The 19,778-nt window shown below is 37.0% G+C and overlaps 2 protein-coding genes across 4 annotated transcripts in view; both read right to left on the reverse strand.

Moving 5' to 3' along the window:
- The window catches only part of LOC149013054 (auxin response factor 1-like), a 36,619-nt gene extending 17,516 nt beyond the window's left edge, over nucleotides 1-19,103 (reverse strand). Inside the window, exons 1-9 of one of the 3 annotated variants that reach the window (XR_016174137.1) lie at nucleotides 17,860-19,103; nucleotides 17,660-17,761; nucleotides 16,396-16,501; nucleotides 15,702-15,818; nucleotides 15,545-15,607; nucleotides 11,359-12,816; nucleotides 5,517-5,636; nucleotides 3,427-3,485; nucleotides 2,743-3,323 (exon numbers count right to left, since the gene is read on the reverse strand). The gene's annotated coding sequence lies outside the window, so the exon portion shown is untranslated. Of the gene's footprint in view, nucleotides 1-2,742; nucleotides 3,486-5,516; nucleotides 5,637-11,358; nucleotides 12,817-15,544; nucleotides 15,608-15,701; nucleotides 15,819-16,395; nucleotides 16,502-17,659; nucleotides 17,762-17,859 lie in introns of those variants that run through there. The other 2 variants (XR_016174136.1, XM_089160214.1) reach the window with 2 other exon arrangements.
- On the reverse strand, nucleotides 11,618-12,175 carry LOC149013055 (uncharacterized). The gene is made up of 2 exons (XM_089157700.1): nucleotides 12,092-12,175; nucleotides 11,618-11,890 (listed from the first exon to the last, which is right to left on the reverse strand). The coding sequence occupies exons 1-2, from the start codon at nucleotides 12,173-12,175 to the stop codon at nucleotides 11,618-11,620; spliced, it is 357 nt and encodes a 118-aa protein (XP_089013826.1).
- Nucleotides 19,104-19,778: the final 675 nt, after the last annotated feature.

Here is a 19,778-nt window from a genome sequence, read left to right on the forward strand (position 1 = left end):
CAGGAGATAATCAACACAAACTTAAAAAAAACTTTAATTCTTCATGTCAATAGAACCATCCAATAATAAGAACAATCGACGATGTTGAAGATGAACAAAGTCCATAAGTATAACAAGATCAACGATACTATCCATATAATGCCGGTAGTAGGAGAAATATCCACACTAAATCTTCAAAATTGCAACTCCAATGTCCATAAGTATAGCAAGATCAAAGACACCATCCACATAATGCCGGTAGTAGGGAGAAATATCCATAGTAAATCTTCAAAATTACAACTCCAATGTCCATATAAATGCTTCACAAGAAGGCAAGTAATAGGCAAAGTATAGGTAGGTAAAAGGCAATATTGATTACTGTGGACCAAGTAGGTAAGGTAGTATGGGTTACTATGGACCATATTGATAAGGTAAAAGACAGTATGGGTTACTGCGGACCAAGTAGGTAAGGTAAAAGACAGTATGGGTTACTGCGGACCAAGTAGGTAAGGTAAAAGACAGTATGAGTTACTGTGGACCAAATAGATAAGGTAAAAGACAATATGGGTTACTGTGGACCAAGTAGGTAAGGTAAAAGACAGTATGGGTTCTGCGGACCAAGTAGGTAAGGTAGTATGGGTTACTATGGACCAAGTATTTAGGTAAAGGACAATATAGATAAAGACATGTAATGATATCGTTGTAGAATGCCATAAGTTGAGGACAAAGATCTTCACAAATAATATCCATCAGCACATCTTGAGTAGATATAGAATAAGGTACCATTCTCCCCCTCACGTGTAGCATTACACGTGGACAATTAATGATGACCAGTGACAAGCATCTTAAAGTATGAACACAAAAGAAACCCAATAAGGAAAAGTAGCAGCCACAGAGCAGTGTATTATTCACCAATAAAGTTGATCAAGCAGCAAAAATTGTCTCACAGGACAAAGTCTTGTGCACCAAGGGGGGAAAAAAATTCTGGACCACCGCTAACCCTTAGGCAAGAGCAAATTAGATAAGGAAAAAAATATATTGAACCAGCTTGGAATCTCAAAATTGCAGTAGTCGTTGCAGCAATCCACTCGGAAGAAGTGCAATAACAGTTGCTGCAGTAGGAGACAATATCAAATTGGACCATATAGCAGCAAACTTCTGCTAGATTTGAAACTCTAACAGATCTCGATATGAAGGAAAAATAGTCCTCTAGGTCTTTGTAGAAGTATTAAATAAAAAGAAGGCTAAACTTGATTCTGAAATAAACAACGGAAGAAGTAGTAAAGCAAGAAGGTAGCAGCAGAATTTTTTAGAAGAGAGAAATTCAATGAAACAGGGGTACTAGTATACGACTTGCAACTAAACTTATAGCACAAACAATGGAAGACAATACTTAGGTCTTGCAATCCGAATTATGGGCATATCTTTGCAAGAATCAAGAGGAATCCCGAGACATCAGTATAGTGCAGATTGAACTTTAGATTTGCACACAAAAAAAGGGTAGTAGCAGCCTCAATTGAATCAAATAGGTAGACATATCCTCAGAAAGCTTAGGGCCTTTTTGTAGTATTATACATAGATACTTGGTGCTTCAAAAGTTAAAGAAGAAGTACAGCCATGCACAATTACTGCAACGAAGGTTGGGGCTGCCCTAGATAAGAAAAAGGGAAAAAAAAAAAAAAAAAAGAAGAAGAAAAAAAGCTAGGCAGCCAAGAGAGAGAAAACGGTCCCTAAGTTGATTAAACTTGCTCTGATGCCATGTTAGAAAACAAGCATTAAATAATCAAAACAGTAGCTGAACTTGAACAAAGAAAAGAGAGAAGAAGAAGAAGAAGAAGAAGAGAGATGAAGAACTAGTAGAAGAGGCTCGTGATTCTAGATGATTCTTGCTTAAAAGTCTAGAATCACAGAGCCATTTTATTTATAGCTTCTAATGAATCTAATACAACTTGTAATGTAGTACTGAATTTGAATGAACAAAACAGAAGCCAAATAGGACCTTTCACAGGGAAGCAACTTCAGATTTGATAGACTTAAGATAGATAAAATTCAGATATAATGGAATGCTGAAAACCGAAGTGGTAGAACAAGGATATTGGTTTAAGAACAAGGACTAACTAGGTTGTCAAAACAGCAGTATGCTATAAAGAAGAATGGGTGGAACAATATAAGAGAATTAAGAGAACAATAAGGACAACAAAGTAACATGTAACACCCGGGCTTCTCACCGCAAGGTGGATCAATTGGATCGAACACCAATCTACCTCGATCAAACACAAGGGTTCTCCAAGAGGAGGAATGCTAGCAAGCAATTTAATTTCATTTCCAAGTTTTTTTTTTTACCACTTACATAAGTCTCTTTATATAGCATTCTAAAGAGACATAAACATTAATGGCAACATCTAACCACAGCTAACACCACCTACCTATTAATAACCAAATACTACCTAACCGACAAGGAGAACTCCTTTGACAATGAGTTCTCTTATTTTCAAACAAAGCCCCTTTTATTGACTTTCCAAAACTAGATTTAGGCTTAGGTCAGACTATGAAGTTCAACATATGTGGGCTAACTTACCCACCAAAACAGCCCTAGCCCACAGGCCATGGGCTGATTCAGGTGACAACTTTAGGCCTTTGATGGGCCTAACCCAATGGGCTTCTTCTTTCGTAAATATGTCTTCAATTCTGCATCAACTTGAGAGATAAGTAATTGTCCTCTAGAAAAAGGAAACAAAAAATTACAACTTTAGTAACTTCCTAGCTCCTAAAATAGAAAATTCTGAAAATAAAAACTATGCTTTCTAAAAACTCCCAAAACTTATGTAGCAAGACTCCTACATTAGAAATAGACACTATGCAGTTTTTACTGTTCACGTGAATAGTAACACAGTTTTTACTGTTCACGTGAATAGTAACACAGTTTTTACTGTTCACGTGAACAGTAACATGACAAGTAAAATAGTCCAGACTTGCATATACTTCAACAATGCCGAAAAGGAAATTCAGCGACTTGTTTATCCATGGATCTACCATGGCACTTTTCTTGGAATTCGATTTTCAAATTGAAAATTCATACTTGCACTTTACTCATATTATTACCCCATCTGCTACACATCTTCACAAGATCTCGCCAAGATCCCTGATCTTGTACAACCAATGATATTATCAATTACGTATCTCTGCTTGATTCCTACATATCCAATGCTAGATTTAAAACAAAACGCTGAGTCTCTCTCTGCTCTATACATGGGAAATCTCCTCCATGACTTTATTCAATTCTCCAGCAAAAAGTTAAGTCACAGTTGGCAGTGGAGCTTTACTAGTTACCTTTTCTTATGTTCCTGCAAGAGAAAGGCCCTAAAATTTAGAAATAGCCAGGACTAAAACACTAATGAACCCCACTGAAAATCTTATGCAACACCATCATGGTGTATTAAAACTTACGATTTTCATTCTTCAATGCAATCAATGATGCCTTCAGGATATCCCAGCTGCAGATCTAACTATTTGAAAAAACATTGACTCAGACAACATAATGCTAAACTCAACCCAAAAAAAATTTAAGAAGAAATTTGTTAAATTCATGTACGTGCATAAAATGATTCCATAATTTTTCCATTCTTTTCAGAAACAAATAACCATTTTTTGGGGGGCTGAGAAGAAGTCTCTTCCATGGTAGATCATAGATCCCCTGGCTTTTTCATCCGTATCACAAGCAACACTTCTATAGAACCAACGAATGATACTGGGTTAACAGATTCAAACAGTTGTATTCCATCACAAATGCTGGAGCAATAATAAATCAATCTTCTCGTTTCCAGGCAACATCTCTCTCTTTTGTGTTGATGATAGGCTTCTAAAGAGTGGGGCAGGGAATGAGTAAACAACAGCATCTCCCAATTATAATCACTGGATATTATATCAGTCCCCAACAACAAAAAGTAGTAATCTAGCAACAGAGAAGTATGGAGTTTACCCTACCACTTGAATATCAAAATCCTTGCACCTTCAATATCATTGAGACAAGAACACAAACAATGCCACAACTCAACAGCTAGCAAACAGTTTTAAAGATGACGACGCTAGACTGACAAATAACTTAACCACCAAAACAGAAACCAGACTTCCCAGATGTGATTGGTACATCAGCAGAGGTATTATGGGTATAAAACAGTCAAAAGTTACAGGAAAAATTAGGAGTTGGATGTTGGGATATCAACAAGTCATGGAATAAAGAAGCACAAATTCAGGAATACTACTAACTGGCATTAGATCAGCTTTCCCCAACTTCAATCTATACTGATTTGTTCCTGCCCATATTGACTAGAAAGCACCTAGCAACCAATTCTAGGAAAACTTTGATTGCCAACCAGGCTTAAATTTCATTTCAAGATCCTCAATCATCCTCAACAGTAGATGTCTTCCCTGTCTTAGCAGCTGAAAGTAGTGAGAATTTCATCCCATCAAGAAAAGAGATGCGTCAATCATAAAGAAAGAGGAAAGATGTGTGTGGGTCTTTTCTAGCTAGGGTTCATCATCAATTGTAAATGGAAGTATAAGTACGAACCACCAACAGGGGAATACATGGGGCTACTTTGTCCCCTATGTTTAGCAAACATTGCAGCCAGTGCAGGGTAATCCTCAAAGGAAACGATAAGGCTCCCAGCAGCAATGAAGTACCCTAAGTAATATCTCAGCTCTCAGGTATACAACAATTAGCAGAATATCAATAAGGCATTGAAAGATGGGGGAAGAAGATAAAAGATTTGAAGGGTGGATTGAGCATCTCACTCACTACTAGGTATCTCACCTCATGGGATTCTCTCCTACTGTACTGTCTCTCAAAGAACTTATGGTTGTAACAAAATCCCCCCCCCCCTTTTACCCATCCAAGCCACTCAAGGATGAAGAGCAGCCCTTCTTGCTTTTAAACTGTAGTTCCTATTTGACAGAAACCGTTCAAAATTAAATATAAAATTCTGAAAATAAAAACCAGACACTAAATTAGGGCTTATGTGACCAAAATAACCCCTCCTAGAAGGTTCAGCCAGCCTATAGGGCCCACTTAAGGGTTTGGCCAAAGGTGAGGTCAACCGTGCTCACATTCATACACTTCTAAAATAGCAATAAGAAATGAAAAATGGCTCAAAGCAAGCAGTATTAAGCCAACTCATTCCCCACATTGTGATGTTTTTCTGAATAACTCTCCATACTGGCAAAAAAACTTACAGAATAAGCAATCCCACACTAACTGGGAATTCGGCATCAAATCAGAATCTACTTTTCTACTCTTCATCTTAACTTCCTTTTGGGCTAGTTGAATCAACTAAAACTGTTTTCAACCTCATCAACTTTGACGATATACATAAGGGTACATTGCTCATAGTACAAAAACATATGAAAACTTACCAAATTATTCATCAAACAATAGTATCATATGTTCTTAACAATAATTTCTTACCAAAAAATTATGAATATGCATTAGGCCCGCAAATTTTTTTTTTAACAATGCCATTCAAGGGAAGAAATTTTACCTTTAATTTCAGGCTTCTAAATAGATGTTCCCCTGAATGATCTCATGATCTTGATCAGCACAATGAGCAATGGCATCATCAAAATTATCATGATATTTCACCAAAGTTTCTTACTCCAACCTGAATTTGAACGACCACCCCATTGTCATTGATTTTATAAAAATTGCTCTGGGTCATAGGGTTTTTCCAACAAGAAAATGAAGAAATGTTTGGACACTAAATCATTCACATTTTAAACGTGACTTAGAGATTGAAACTTGTGGAAAATCTTAGAATCATATCATAATATTTTATTAGTATCTTTAATCTAAGTAGATCAGATTGTAATAATCTATTACAGGTATTTTTCTTATTATTGCAATCTTCTATTCTAGGTAGATTTCTCATTGATTGTAATCTTCTATTCTAGGTAGATTTCTCATTTATTGTAATCTTCTATTCTAGGTAGATTTCTTATTTATTCTAATCTTTTAGGTAGGATATTCTTTCCTATTTCATAGATAGCAGTTGTGTATATATTGATTGTAAAGTTCTGAATAAGATACAAAAGAATCAAACATTTCAATTCTTATTTCGTCATGGCATCAGAGCCAACCAATCTTGGGATTGCTGTCCAGCTTTCAGGCCTTCATTGCCTTTAATCTCTGGTGTTTCCGCCACACAGAGATTATTCTTCCTTTGGCCTTTATCGCCATTCTTTATTCAGCTCTGTTCTGTTTATTTTTCCTTACCTGAAAAACAGATTTTTTATTTCTCCGCCTTATCTGTCATTCTATTGCATCTTTGGTTACTGTTTCACATACTATTTTTAAGCACCTACAAAGAGTATGTCAGAACCAAGAGAGGTTACTTTCGGGACTGCATTTGATCAGAAAAAAAAAATCTGCGAGAATGGAGAATTGCAAAACAGAGACAATCTATGGTGTACCTACTGCAAGAAAGCTCGTCAAACACGGGAAAGATGCTGGAAACTTCATGGTAAACCTCCTAGCCGAGAGTGGCGGCACAAAGGAGAGCAATCTAGAAATAATGGTCAAGCGCATGTTACATCTGCACACAGCAACCTGAAGTCACTAATAAAGAGGTTGCTAGCCTTAATCAGGAGGACATAGCGTGTAAAAACTCTTTTGAGCAACCTTAACAAAAAACCAGGTACATGTTCTTTGGCATATTTAGGTGAGTTTCCACTTTCTATTGGATTAAATGTCTCTAGTAATTCTCTTCCAAGCCCCTGGATCATAGATTCAGGTGCAATTAACCATATGACACACTCACCAAATCTTTTCACCACATATTCTCCCTGTCCAAGTAGTAGGAAGATAGCTACTGCTGATGGCTCGTTAACTACTGTGGCTGGAATTGGAAATATTGAGCTCAACTCATCCCTCACCTTGAAAAATGTCCTACATGTTCCTAGACTATCTATAAATCTCGTTTTTGTGAAGAAACTCACACAAGATTTACATTGTAATGTAGTCTTTCACCATAGTCATTGTATATTTCAGGACAAGGATTCGGGGAGGACGATTGGACATGCTAGAGAAAGGGATGGACTCTACTACCTTGAGGCACCAAGCCAATCACATGCTACTAATGGTAGTCCTTCTCAAACCAATAAAGAAAAAAAATCTGGCTTTACCATCATAGACTTGGACATCCTTCCTTTAGGGTAATCAGTCTTTTGTTTCCTTCTTTGTTTCAAGGCATACATGTCGATGAGTTTCATTGTGATGTGTGTGAGCTTGCTAAACACAAGCGTGTACCACTTCCTTTAAGCAAGAAAAGAAGTTCCATCCCCTTTTATCTCATTCATAGTGATATTTGGGGTCCTTCTAGAATTCCTAATGTGTTTGGGGCTAGGTGGTTCGTGTCATTCATTGATGATTGCACTCGTGTCTCATGGATTTTTCTACTCAAAAACAAATCCGATGTTAGTTGTGTTCTTCCCAACTTCCATTCCATGGTTAAAAACCAATTGGAGTTAGTATAAAAAGATTTAGATTTGATAATGCCAGAGACTATTTCAATCAAATTCTAACTCCATTCTTTCAAAGGGAGGGAATTATACATGAGTCATCGTGCGTTGATACCCCACAACAAAACGGAGTAGCTAAACGGAAAAATGGTCACCTTCTTGATGTAACTAGAGCCTCCCTATTCCAATACAATGTGCCTAAGTCATTTTGGGGGGAAGCAGTCCTCACAACAACTCATCTCATAAATCAGCTGCCTTCGAGAGTCTTAGGATTCAAGAGTCCAATGGATGTCCTTTCTCAGTTCTACCCAAACCTAAAAACGACAAATAACCTTGTTCCTCGAGTTTTTGGGTGTGTCTCATTTGTTCATATTCATGGACCACATCGGGATAAATTAGATCCTAGAGCACTCAAATGTTTATTTATAGGATATTCCTCCACTTAAAAGGGCTATAAGTGCTATCACCCTCCTTCAAAAAGGTTCTATGTTTCCATTGATGTCACTTTTCATGAACATAAGTCTTATTTTTCCACACCTCATCTTCAGGGGGAGCATTCAATAATGGAAGATAAGAATGGGAATTCCTTACTTGACTTAGAGTTACTCCCAAATACTTCACTATGTCACCTGAGTCAAATTGTGAACAACCTAAACTTGTGTCAGACTCACCTGTGTCAAACTGTGAACAACATGAACATATGTCAAACTTTGAAATGAATGAGCCTATTTCTGATATTGAGCATGTGAGATTTGGCAAAGGAAAGGTGTTCTCAAGGAAGAAGAACCTTGTTCCAGAATCAATGCAAGTTCAAGACTCCAATCCAAATTCTGGAAATGAGGTACAAATGACTAATCCTTCACTACAAACCGAATTCGATGTGCCCACAGATAGTAATGAACTAGACCTTCCTATTGCCATTAGGAAAGGCACTAGAGAATGCACAACGAAACCCATGTACCCTCTTGCCCAATTCTTGTCCTTTAAACATTTTTCCCCATCTTATAGAGCCTTTCTGGTAAGTTTAAACACCATTGCCATTCCTTACACCTTATCTGAGGCTTTATCCAATAAGGAGTGGAAGCAAGCTATGAATGTGGAGATGGAAGCATTAGAAAGCAATGGAACATGGGAACTTGTAAGATTACTAGAAGGGAAGAAACCTGTGGGGTGCAAATGGGTATATACATTGAAGTATCGAGTAGATGGATCTTTAGAAAGGTACAAAGCAAGGTTGGTAGCCAAGGGCTACACCAAACTTACGGGATTGACTACCTTGAAACATTTGCTTCAGTTGCAAAAATGAATAGTGTCAGAATCTTACTATCCTTGGCGGCAAATTATGGTTGGGACTTGCAACAGTTTGATGTTAAAAATGCATTCTTGCATGGTGAACTAAAGGAAGAAATTTACATGGAGGTTCCACCGGGTTATGAAAAGGATTTAGCTGCTAATATTGTATGCAAGTTAAAAAAAGGCCTTATATGGACTCAAACAGTCACCGCGGGCATGGTTTGGCAGATTTACTAAAGTCATGATTAGTATGGGTTACAAGCAAAGTCAAGGAGACCATACATTGTTCATCAAGCACTCATCATCTGGGGGAGTCACGGCACTACTTGTGTATGTTGATGACATAATAGTGACAGGAAATGAAGAAAAAGAGAAACAAAATTTGACTCAATGCTTGGCTAAGGAATTTGAGATCAAGGCTTTAGGAAGATTAAAATACTTCCTTGGCATTGAAGTTGCTCACTCTCAACAAGGCATTTTCATCTCTCAACAAAAGTATATCACTAATCTCCTTAAAGAAACAGGAATGGCCGCGTGTAAACTAGCAAGCACTCCAATAGATCCCAACAGTAAACTTGGGAATGCAGAAGATGTTGTTGTGGACCGAGAGATGTATCAAAGACTAGTAGGAAGACTAATCTACTTGTCTCACACAAGGCCAGACATAGCATATGCAGTTAGTGTAATCAGCCAATTCATGCACAATCCAAAGGAAATTCACTTGCATGCAGCTCACCGTGTGCTACAATATTTAAAAGGGACGCCAGGGAGAGGCCTTTTATTTAGAAGGAATAAAGGAATGATACTAGAAGCATACACTAATGCTGATTATGCAGGGTCAGCAGTAGATAGAAGGTCGACCACAAGATATTGCACATTTCTTGGTGGCAATCTTGTGACATGGAGGAGCAAGAAGTAGAATGTTGTGGCTCGGTCAAGTGCAGAAGCCGAATTTCGTGCAATGGCTCAAGGAATATGTGAATTACTTTGGTTGAAGATTATCTTAGAAGACCTAAAGGTTGAATGGGGTGGACCAATGAGACTCTACTGTGACAACAAATTAGCAATCAGTATAGCACATAACCCTGTTCAACATGACCGAACCAAGCACATTGAGATTGACAAACACTTCATCAAAGAGAAGCTGGATAGCGGACTGATTTGTACGCCGTATGTGTCTACACATAGTCAACTTGCTGATGTACTTACTAAAGGATTGAGCAGCTCAGCCTTTCAAAAATGCATATCCAAGCTGGGAATGGAGAATGCCTATTCACTAGCTTGAGGGGGAGTGTGGAAAATCTTAGAATCATATCATAATATTTTATTAGTATCTTTAATCTAAGTAGATCAGATTGTAATATTCTATTACAGGTATTTTTCTTATTATTGCAATCTTCTATTTTAGGTAGATTTCTCATTGATTGTAATCTTCTATTTTAGGTAGATTTCTCATTGATTGTAATCTTCTATTCTAGGTAGATTTCTCATTTATTGTAATCTTCTATTCTAGGTAGGATATTCTTATTTATTTTTCCCCCTCCTCCCCCCCCCCCCCCCCACCGAACTCAACGTTCAACGCAGGCCGGGGGATTTCATACTCCCCTTTCTAGGTAGGATATTCTTTCCTATTTCATAGATAGCAGTTGTGTATATATTGATTGTAAAGTTCTGAATAAGATACAAAAGAATCAAACATTTCAATTCTTATTTCGTCAAAACCCTCATGGTGTTATCAGTTTCTACAAATGCAGTTTTCTCCATTCCCTATATTTGATAAGAGCTGACACTTATTGCTTAATTTGGTGGGTCAATGGCTTGTTTTCACTAGAATAGCATTTTAAAAAGTTCTCGGATGCCATCTCTCCAGATTTACACCAAGAATTAATGATCAAATAGGGTTACTCAATAGTGTAGTGTCAATTCTCTTTAATTACTTGCATCCAGAAAATAACTCCGTAATTTTAACTGACAAAAATATATTCTAAAGCACAAATACAGAGGGTTATTTAACATGATGAGGTCCGATGTCCTATTACCATCAAAATGCAGGGTGTCCATTCGCTTAACCAGAATCGCAACAAAATCCAAACGACATTTAGGGCATTTATTTGCAGACTCTAAACTTAAATGTAAAAAAAAAAGTGCAAAATAAAATACTTGACAATAAAAATGAGCATATATTTATATCACAAGTGTGCTACATGATCCCAATGACATTAAGCATGTTTAGTGCTGATTATGAACTTACATGTAAAAGAAAAGTTTTACACAATAAAAAACTTGCCAATAAGAACAAGCATATATTATATTATATTATAAGAGTGTTCTAGTGCAGGAGGCTCCCACTACTAAGTGTCTTGGAGGGGAAAGCAAATGCAGCCTTAATTTCCAGGTTTTAGGTCTCAGTTTCACCCCAAACAGCTGTAAAGCTGAGTTCTGTAAAGAGCTTGCCTCGGCAATTGGTTTCTGTGGCATATAGCAGAGATAGGTTTCAAATTTGATGTCCCTAGTAAAGGGATTCTAAATACAATGGAAACATTGATTTTTAAGAACTCAAGCCTAAAATGGTACCTTGATGTTGGTACATTAAGTGGTAGGTGAGATCGACTTTAAACGCTTCCTCTGGCCCTTTGCCTTTCTGCCATCTTTAGTCTTCCTCCCTTCAAATGTTTAGACATGCTCTCTCGCATGTAATAAGGAACCTATATACATTCAGTGTTCCTTGCATCATCCAAACCACAGTGAGGATGCACCACCCACCAGACAGCCAACTGGACTGCCTCCTTGAAAGTATATCTAACTCCACCAAAGACCTCTTGGAATGGGACTTTTAAGATGATCCACCTGTAGAAATATGGAAGTTTTTGGATCCTTTTGAAGCAGCATTTTCCAACATTACCCGGCAATCCCAGTTTGACCATGTTACCACCGCAAAGTTAGTGTGCTTAATTCCTTCATCTTCCACCCACTTATCATGCATAAGCAAAGCTTCACCTAATGGAATGACTCTATCCACCTGAATTTGCTGAATGCCAGTCAGCTCTTTGCAGAAATCACTAAGGTTATGGTGAAGTGTAGGCCGCACATATGTTTGGAAAGAAGCCTATAGTTTCCCAGTCACACTGTTCACAAGGACAGATGGAAATTCAATGATTTCTAGTGGATGGGGATTCTTTTCCTTATCACAGCTCCCCTCAAAGTCTACCACCACAAAGTATTGAAACTCTAGAAACTAAGCACCCACAATGCCCTTAACTAATAGATGTGGGTGACTCCTTCACCCATCTCCTCCTTAGCCTGCCACCACACCCAAACCACCTTTGAGCTCAAATTGATCACCCACAACCTCCCTCACAATTCGTTCTCTCCTATCCATATCTGTACGCATTTCTCTACTTGTGATTGAGGACCAAAGAGGCAATGAATAATATACACAGATTAATGCCTCTGTTAACACCAGTTTCTCTCATGTCTACCACGTTCCCTGTACCCAGAATTCTGTTGCCTCAACTGATCAGGTGTTGAATTCCAGCTATAAGAATTTCTGGGTTTGTGGAAGTTCCAACCGGGTTGATATGAAGGGGACCTCTCTGGACTCTGCGTCTCTTGCCCAGGCTCACCCACAAAACCAGTGCTGCGAGGGCCTATCAAGTGGGAGGCACAAGCCCTTGCACCAGTGCACTATAATTGTCATGGTTAGCTTGGAAATGGAGATTTGTAGAAGAAAATGGCACAACATTCCTGGAAGCAACGACATATGCATAGGGAGGCCACCTGGTGTGCATTGCCTGGAAGGATGGTTTGGTGGGTTTGGTCTTGGCCTTGGTGGATTTGGTAACAAAGCCACTGGCATAGGACTGGGTTATGCAGGGACAAATAGGAAATGCTTGGAATTTGGGTCCTCTGCATAGATGCAGTAAGAGGTAGCTTCCCCAAGGAAGGAGGGTGCAAGTCCCAGGCATATCCCTTGAATTCTGCTGAAGTGGCCTGTAAGAAATGTCCACTACTGACTTGGGTTCTCCCTCTACACTGCAAAAGAAGGAAAATTCCATCAAAAGCAGAGAAATACCAAATTTTTAACATTGAATATTTAAAAGTGACAGAAAGATAAAGAGAGAAGGGGTGGTGGTTGAAGAAAGAGAAACAGAGAAGAAGGTACAACTGTACAAGTTTGGTTCCTTCTTGTTAAAGGGGCAAGTATGTCTTCCACAAAAACCTAACTTGCTATAATATGATCATATAGAATGGTTGCATACACAATCTTGAAATTTTAATGCCAATTAATAACTATCCTCTGCACCTCATTTATTAAGTGCTACAAAGCCAATGTTGCTCAAAGTAATTAATTTGTGCATACATGGACACTTTAGGTAATTGCAATAATTCTTCCAAAATCCTTGATCCTTCCACATGCTGGCCAATGGCATCAATTTTTCCATGGCAACAAATAGTCATACTCTCAAGAGCAGGAGTATTAGCTAGAAGGAATTTAATGAATTCGAATTGAAGTCTTATACCAAAATCATAGCTAATATTGACATTTTGAAAATGGATCAATAAGCACTCTAGGTCATCTTGTGTTTCCCAAAATTCTATAGCAATGATGTGTAGAAAACACCTTTAGAAGTAAATGATACTCAATCAATGTGCGAATATCATCAATACTGAACTGGATCCACGAAAAAGAATATGAATAGTGTCACATAATCCCAATTGCATCTTATAATATATAAAAAAAATCAAGATCGAGATCACGAATGAAGGAAGATTACCACTTTTTCATAATGGTTAACCAAAACAACTGAAATGGAAATAAAAAATTAAAAAATAGAGAACAATATTTCATGCTACTTCACCAAATAAAATGATATCAAATTACTAGAAAATTTATATAAAACACCTTAGTGTAAATATCGTCCTTTTTTTGTGGTAGGGAAGATGGATATTCTTGTGCGCACACACACACACAAAGCCACAGAGACAAATGCATAAAGACTCAAATCAGATTCACCAATCTGCTTTTCACAAAGCTGGATTACATCATATATAAAGGAAATTGAAATTCTCCTAAAACTAGGCTAACTCTCTAGCTAGGAAATTTTTGCATATTAGGAAAGTAAAAATAATTAAACCAAATATTCTACAAATCTAACTTCTAACAAAAACATAATAAAATGAACAAAGAAGTTATCTCCCCAAATACATATTTCCTAAAATCTACTATACCCGTGACTCAAATTGGATTAGGTTCATCTCATTCTAGAAACCCAGTTATGTTTGGGTCAGTTCAAAGTAGTGTATCGACATCAAGATTGCTCATACAATATCACAATATAAAAAGTGCTCTCGTATGACACACACACACACACACGCAAGCAATGCAAGCTCTTCAAATACATAAATTCAATTCAAATTTCGCTTTGATTTTCAAAGATGGGGGATTAAATCATATATAAAGAAACTTAAAAGACTCTTAATATAAGGTAGTCAAACCAGAGCACTCAAATACAAATGAGGAAACTAAAAGGAATTAGGATTCCCAACACAAGGTTAGAGTTAATGCTATAATACTTCTAACTACGACAGTGGAACAAGTTTGAGCAGTGATCTACCCAAAAGCCCATGATATATCTTTTTCTTGCAAGTTTGATGTGAGATAAGGAACAAAATAGGAAAACATCATCAACTCAACCAAGTTGTCAGATCAAACGAAAGCAACAATTCAAGGTTATTTATAGGTCTTATCACAACCAAGACCAGACGAGTTTTCAAAAGGTCACAGTCATCCCAGTGGTTTCACAGGAAGGTTTTAAAAATTGTCATTAATTACCATTTTGCGACAGAAGCCTAGATGTCATAAATAAAAGGCTAACTTGCTTCAACAGAGTTAAGAGAGGTCTCAAAGGTTTTGATCAAATGATGTATTTTAAAGGGGAGAACGAAACATGAATTGATAGAGGTGAGATGAGAATGATGTATTTTACAATTTTACTTTACTAATTCTTTAAGTCGATTTACATTAATTGTAAGCTTTCTACTACTAAATTATGTATAGAATGCAGCCGGTTAGAGATGATGGATGTTGTAACCGACCAACCTAGGGTCTGAAAACTCCTATGTGTGCTTCGATTTCTTTTCTTTTTTTTTTTTAATAAAAAATAAAAACACTGATATTGGCACTGTCTTCATATACCCCAAATTATGTCGTACATCAAGTTTTTTAGCCTAGTAAGTTATCAAAATTAAGAACCAAGTTTCAATCAGATTATACATACATCAACTCCCCAACTCAATTTTCTGCCTTGCCAAAACTAAGTCTAAAACTGAACCATGATTAAGATAAATCATAGGTTTATATAACAACCGCTGCCAGACATTGAGGAGTATAGGCAATATAATGTTGCCATATCTAGTAGTAATATATTATCACTCTTCAGAGTTAGTGATGCAATTTTCTAAATACTGTTGATTGAGGTATCTTCTCACAAAAAAAAAAAAGGGTTATTGAGATATGTAGCAACTTTAAAAATTAAGCACGCTAATATTTATAAGATATAAGAACTCTCTGTGTTCAGTGGTGTGCAGTTTATTTAGCATCCCTTTTAAGTAATAAATGAATTGCTACTTTCTACTTTAGGGTTATAAGAATTCAACTCAATTTTTTAAGTACACACATGCAAAGCATGTATTCTGGTAAAAAGCATTAAACAAACCTGTTATTCCTTGCTAAAAGTTCTAATGAAAACATGAAACAAACCTTATGGTCTCCTAGTAAATCATTGATCCGATCCAAGCAAACATCCTTTGTATTATTGGTTACCTGAGAAGTAAAGAATATCACTTCCAAGCTCTACGCTATGTAATCACTAGATCGAGCAAGGATTTAGAAATGGACAAAATGAGAATGGCAATACCTTGTAACTATCATGCGGGTGCTGAGGCCATTCTGTGAGAAACTTCGCATCAGCAATAACTGTGAAGTACCAATTAATATAATGGTTTGAACCCATATGTATCTGGCTACAAATTACCTGTGAGACAACAATTCACTGGTAAATACTTCTAGATAATAAAATCAGAATCTTCAAGCATAAAAAGTCTTAACAATTGTATCAAATCAAGAGAACGTATTTTAATTACATTAACGAATGAAGAAATCTTTATTCTTTTCTGGATCCATATTCATATCGATGGTAGAGGGTGTTATTCCGGATAGACCATGTGATCATTGGTTAGATCTCGTAGTAGTTGCAGAAGCCTGCTATGAGAAAAGAGAATGGAGTTGTCCAGCATCCCAGAGATGAATGTAAAGCATAGGAAAGAGTGGGAGTAAGAAGAATTGAACCAAAGATATCCATTCCCAATGATCAAAAAACATTTATATATATCAAGACCCTAACAAAGATCTATTCAGTTTTCTTCTTAAGAATCAAACCGGAGCGAGAGACCATCAATACCATGTTGGAGTTGAAGCTTGCAAATGAAGAAAGATCAATGAAGAACTGAATCAAAAACCCTAAAACAATAGAAAAAACAACAATAGGGTTTCTTTTATTAGAGTAAAGATCAATTGTGGCCTAAAGACGTAGATCATAGACTCTTCCTTACCTGAAACCACATTACAAAGGTTTTCTCACAAGATGTATCATCACTGAAGATGTAAATCACAGACTCATCCACCAGCCTAAGACGCAGATCAGAGACTCATCCTCATCTAAAACCACATAATATAGGGTAAGATTTAAAGTCGGAAAATCACATTTTCAGAAAACATATTAGCTAAACACCAATGCAAAGTACAAAACTCAAGTAGCACATATGAACTAAGTGGCAATACAAGAACAATGACAACAATATATACTGCATAAATCAAAATTGATTTTCTTCTACATTTTTTTAACCACATACAACAAAGCAGCTTCTCCTAGCACTTCCACTTTTATTTTTTCTTGGTAATCCTATCTGTAAAGCTTCACAAGATGAGAGAAAAACCATGACACAAGAAGAGGAAATCACCTAAAAATTTATTCACCAGGGTTTGTCAAATAACAAATGCATCACATAAAAGGGTAAGGTAAGTTTGTAGATCAACCCTAGCGGACAAGGAAATAGGATCTATGGACTCACACTGCGAAATGTTCTTCTTCAAACAAATAAGATGCTAAAGAATAAAAACTCAATGGGATGTGTCACATTTTATTTTTATGATTTTAAATGACATCTCTAATTTCAAAGCTGAATTCTTAACACTAACAATTGATCATGTTAGACCCAAGAATCTCTATGTTTAAGGGCAAAAGCAAGCAAATTGAAGGGGGAACCAAACGTGAACATGCAAATGCAAGACTTTAAGATGACAACCAAATGATCATCATACACTTCTACTTGGACACAGAAAATTTCGACCCCTCTTTTCCCCTAAGACTTGAACCAATGTTTTGAGACATTTACCTAAGGCATTTAGCGGTCCAAAGACCTTGTGTCAAGTATCTCTTAACTTATCATCTGTTTTCTTTAATATTTGATCTTTGACTGTCCTAAATTGCTTATGAATGTCACATAATTCAAGCATATTATGCTTGCAATGCTCATGCATTTAGCATCTGAAACAGAAAGCACCTGCTTCAGAAAACCAACAAAAAACTGAACACCACCCCAGGACGATGAAACACATATTTATAAGCTGCATAACCAACAATAGATGGCCCACCATTGAAACTAAAAGACATATTTATAAGCTGCATAACCAACTTCAGATGCTCATGCATTTAGCTTCAACTAGGATAGGCAAAAAATAATAGAAATCTGTAAAGAAACTTCAAATGTAAGTCCACTTAAATAGAAATTCAAAGTAAAAGAAGTATAGGATTACCATACAAAACAGGAATTCTTCTTCTTCTTTTTTTTTTTTTCCCTAAAAAGGAACCGAAATGCAGGTTGCCCTTAGCTTTCTTTTTCTTCTTTTTTGTTTTCCCTATAAAAAATTAAAAATAAAAATGGACCCAAATCAAATCGTTAGAACAACCCAATGGGAGATCAAAACCCTCATACATAGATGAGATAAAGAGGAACCTCCAAGGTAAGGAGCTCAGATTTGCTCTCTCTGTTCACCCGGTAGATTTGGAAGCAAAATGGTGTCGTTCGATTTTGAAGATCGAATACAAATACAAATAGGAGTCTGATGAGATGAGGGATTATTCAAATAGGAGTATAACAGGAAATTTGAGTCGTTCGATTTTGAAGATCGAATACAAATACAAGTAGGAGTCTCTGATCAGATGAGGGATTATTCAAATAGGAGTCTAACAGGAAATTTGAGTCGTTCGATTTTGAAGATCGAATACAAATACAAGTAGGAGTCTCTGATCAGATGAGGGATTATTCAAATAGGAGTCTAACAGGAAACTTGAGTCGTTCGATTTTGAAGATCGAATACAAATACAAGTAGGAGTCTGATCAGATGAGGGATTATTCAAATAGGAGTCTAACTTCTAGTATATATATTTCTCATTCTCTGCTGCGTTGTTGTTACTCATATTCTGCTCTGAGTTAAACTGCTCTGTTAAACTGCTCTTTCCCGTTTCGTCTGAAATTCTTCTTCACCTCCTCTGTTCTTCGGTTCTTCCTCTTCCTTAAGGTCGTCATGCCTCCAGTAGTATTTCGTAGGGTCAAGTACCATCCGTTAGCTATTTCGCGTTGGCGTCCATACTTCGCTGAACGTGAAAACCCCAGGAGACCATTTTCCCATGCAACAATCCGGTTCATAGTTCGACAACAACAGTTTCTAGTAACAACCTTCAGGAATACGATTAATGAAAACCCTCATCAAAGGTTTGTTGATCATCGCCGCCGCAGTGTTCCGTTGCTAGAAAAAATATTCCGCGTCCCCCTTCTGCTCAACTTTCAATCTTCTATGGATCATATCCACCGTATGCTCTCACAGCTAAAGATCCATCCATCCACCATTGAGAGACTCAAAACAGAGATTTCCGTATTTGCTAACAGTTGCGCCTCGACCTTCACACAGAGAAATGCTGAATTCTTGAATTTGGTCATAGAGATGGATGCTCCACGGGTGGAATTTCACAATGTGGTTGGAGTAATTGATGAAGAGCTCCAAGCGAGATTGATGGGTGTGGATTTAGATGGAGGTTTCAGCTTGGTTCCAGCTTCAAGATCTTCAATAGAAAAACTAGAGATCAAGGTGTTTGATAATACAGAAGATCAAGACCGGTCAACTTCTGCTTCTACTACTGCTACAGATACGTGTATGATTTGCATGGATGAATACGTGAGAGGAGCCAAGATAGCACAGTTGCCTTGTTCACATTTTTTTCATCCAGAATGCATCTTCAAATGGTTAGAAAACAAGAATACGTGTCCGGTCTGTCGCTTTGCAATGCCTACAGAAACTTAGTTTTCTAAATTTTATGAAAGGATTTTTATTTTTGTGTATGGTCTTCTGAACTAATTTGAGTAATTGTATGTTTTTGAATCATGTAAATCATATGGAAATAAAAAATTTCTCCCATTATTTATGGGTTAGTTCTTCCTCTGTTCATTCTCTATCGACTTCACTAAAAATCATTTTACCTGCGTTCATCAAGAAAATAGTTCTTTACCCATGAAGATAGAAAGACATCATCAGTTAGGATTATCCATGCAGATAAAAAGACATCATCAATTAGGATAGTGGGAGGCGAGATAGGTTTTTGGAATTCAATATGTTTAAAAATGAACGATGTGGAAACCCTCTCTAATAAGGCAACAGAAGAGAATCGAATGGATAGGATTGGACTTGAGTTTTTGGTGTTATCTTCACCAACATCTCTTGGTATGATGTTCTGATAGAGGGATCAACTGATAAAGCCCTTGGTAGCTACAACTGCCATTATTCTTTTGATTATCCGAATTTGGGCATCAATGTGGGTCATCATGTCATGGATATTTTGAAAAAATTTCTTCTTTTCTTATTGAGAGTTAAACACAGT

This window comes from Hakea prostrata, chromosome 6, assembly GCF_041222555.1.
Source record: "Hakea prostrata isolate BN-2017 chromosome 6, UWA_Hpros_2, whole genome shotgun sequence".
Lineage (NCBI taxonomy): Eukaryota > Viridiplantae > Streptophyta > Magnoliopsida > Proteales > Proteaceae > Hakea > Hakea prostrata.

Coding starts and splice junctions, on each gene's coding strand:
- LOC149013055 (XM_089157700.1), bottom strand. CDS start 12,175: ATGCGTACAGATATGGATAGGAGAGAACGAATTGTGAGGGAGGTTGTG. Junction 11,891..12,091: donor TCAAAGGTGGTTTGGGTGTG/GTGGCAGGCTAA, acceptor GGGAAACTATAG/GCTTCTTTCCAAACATATGT.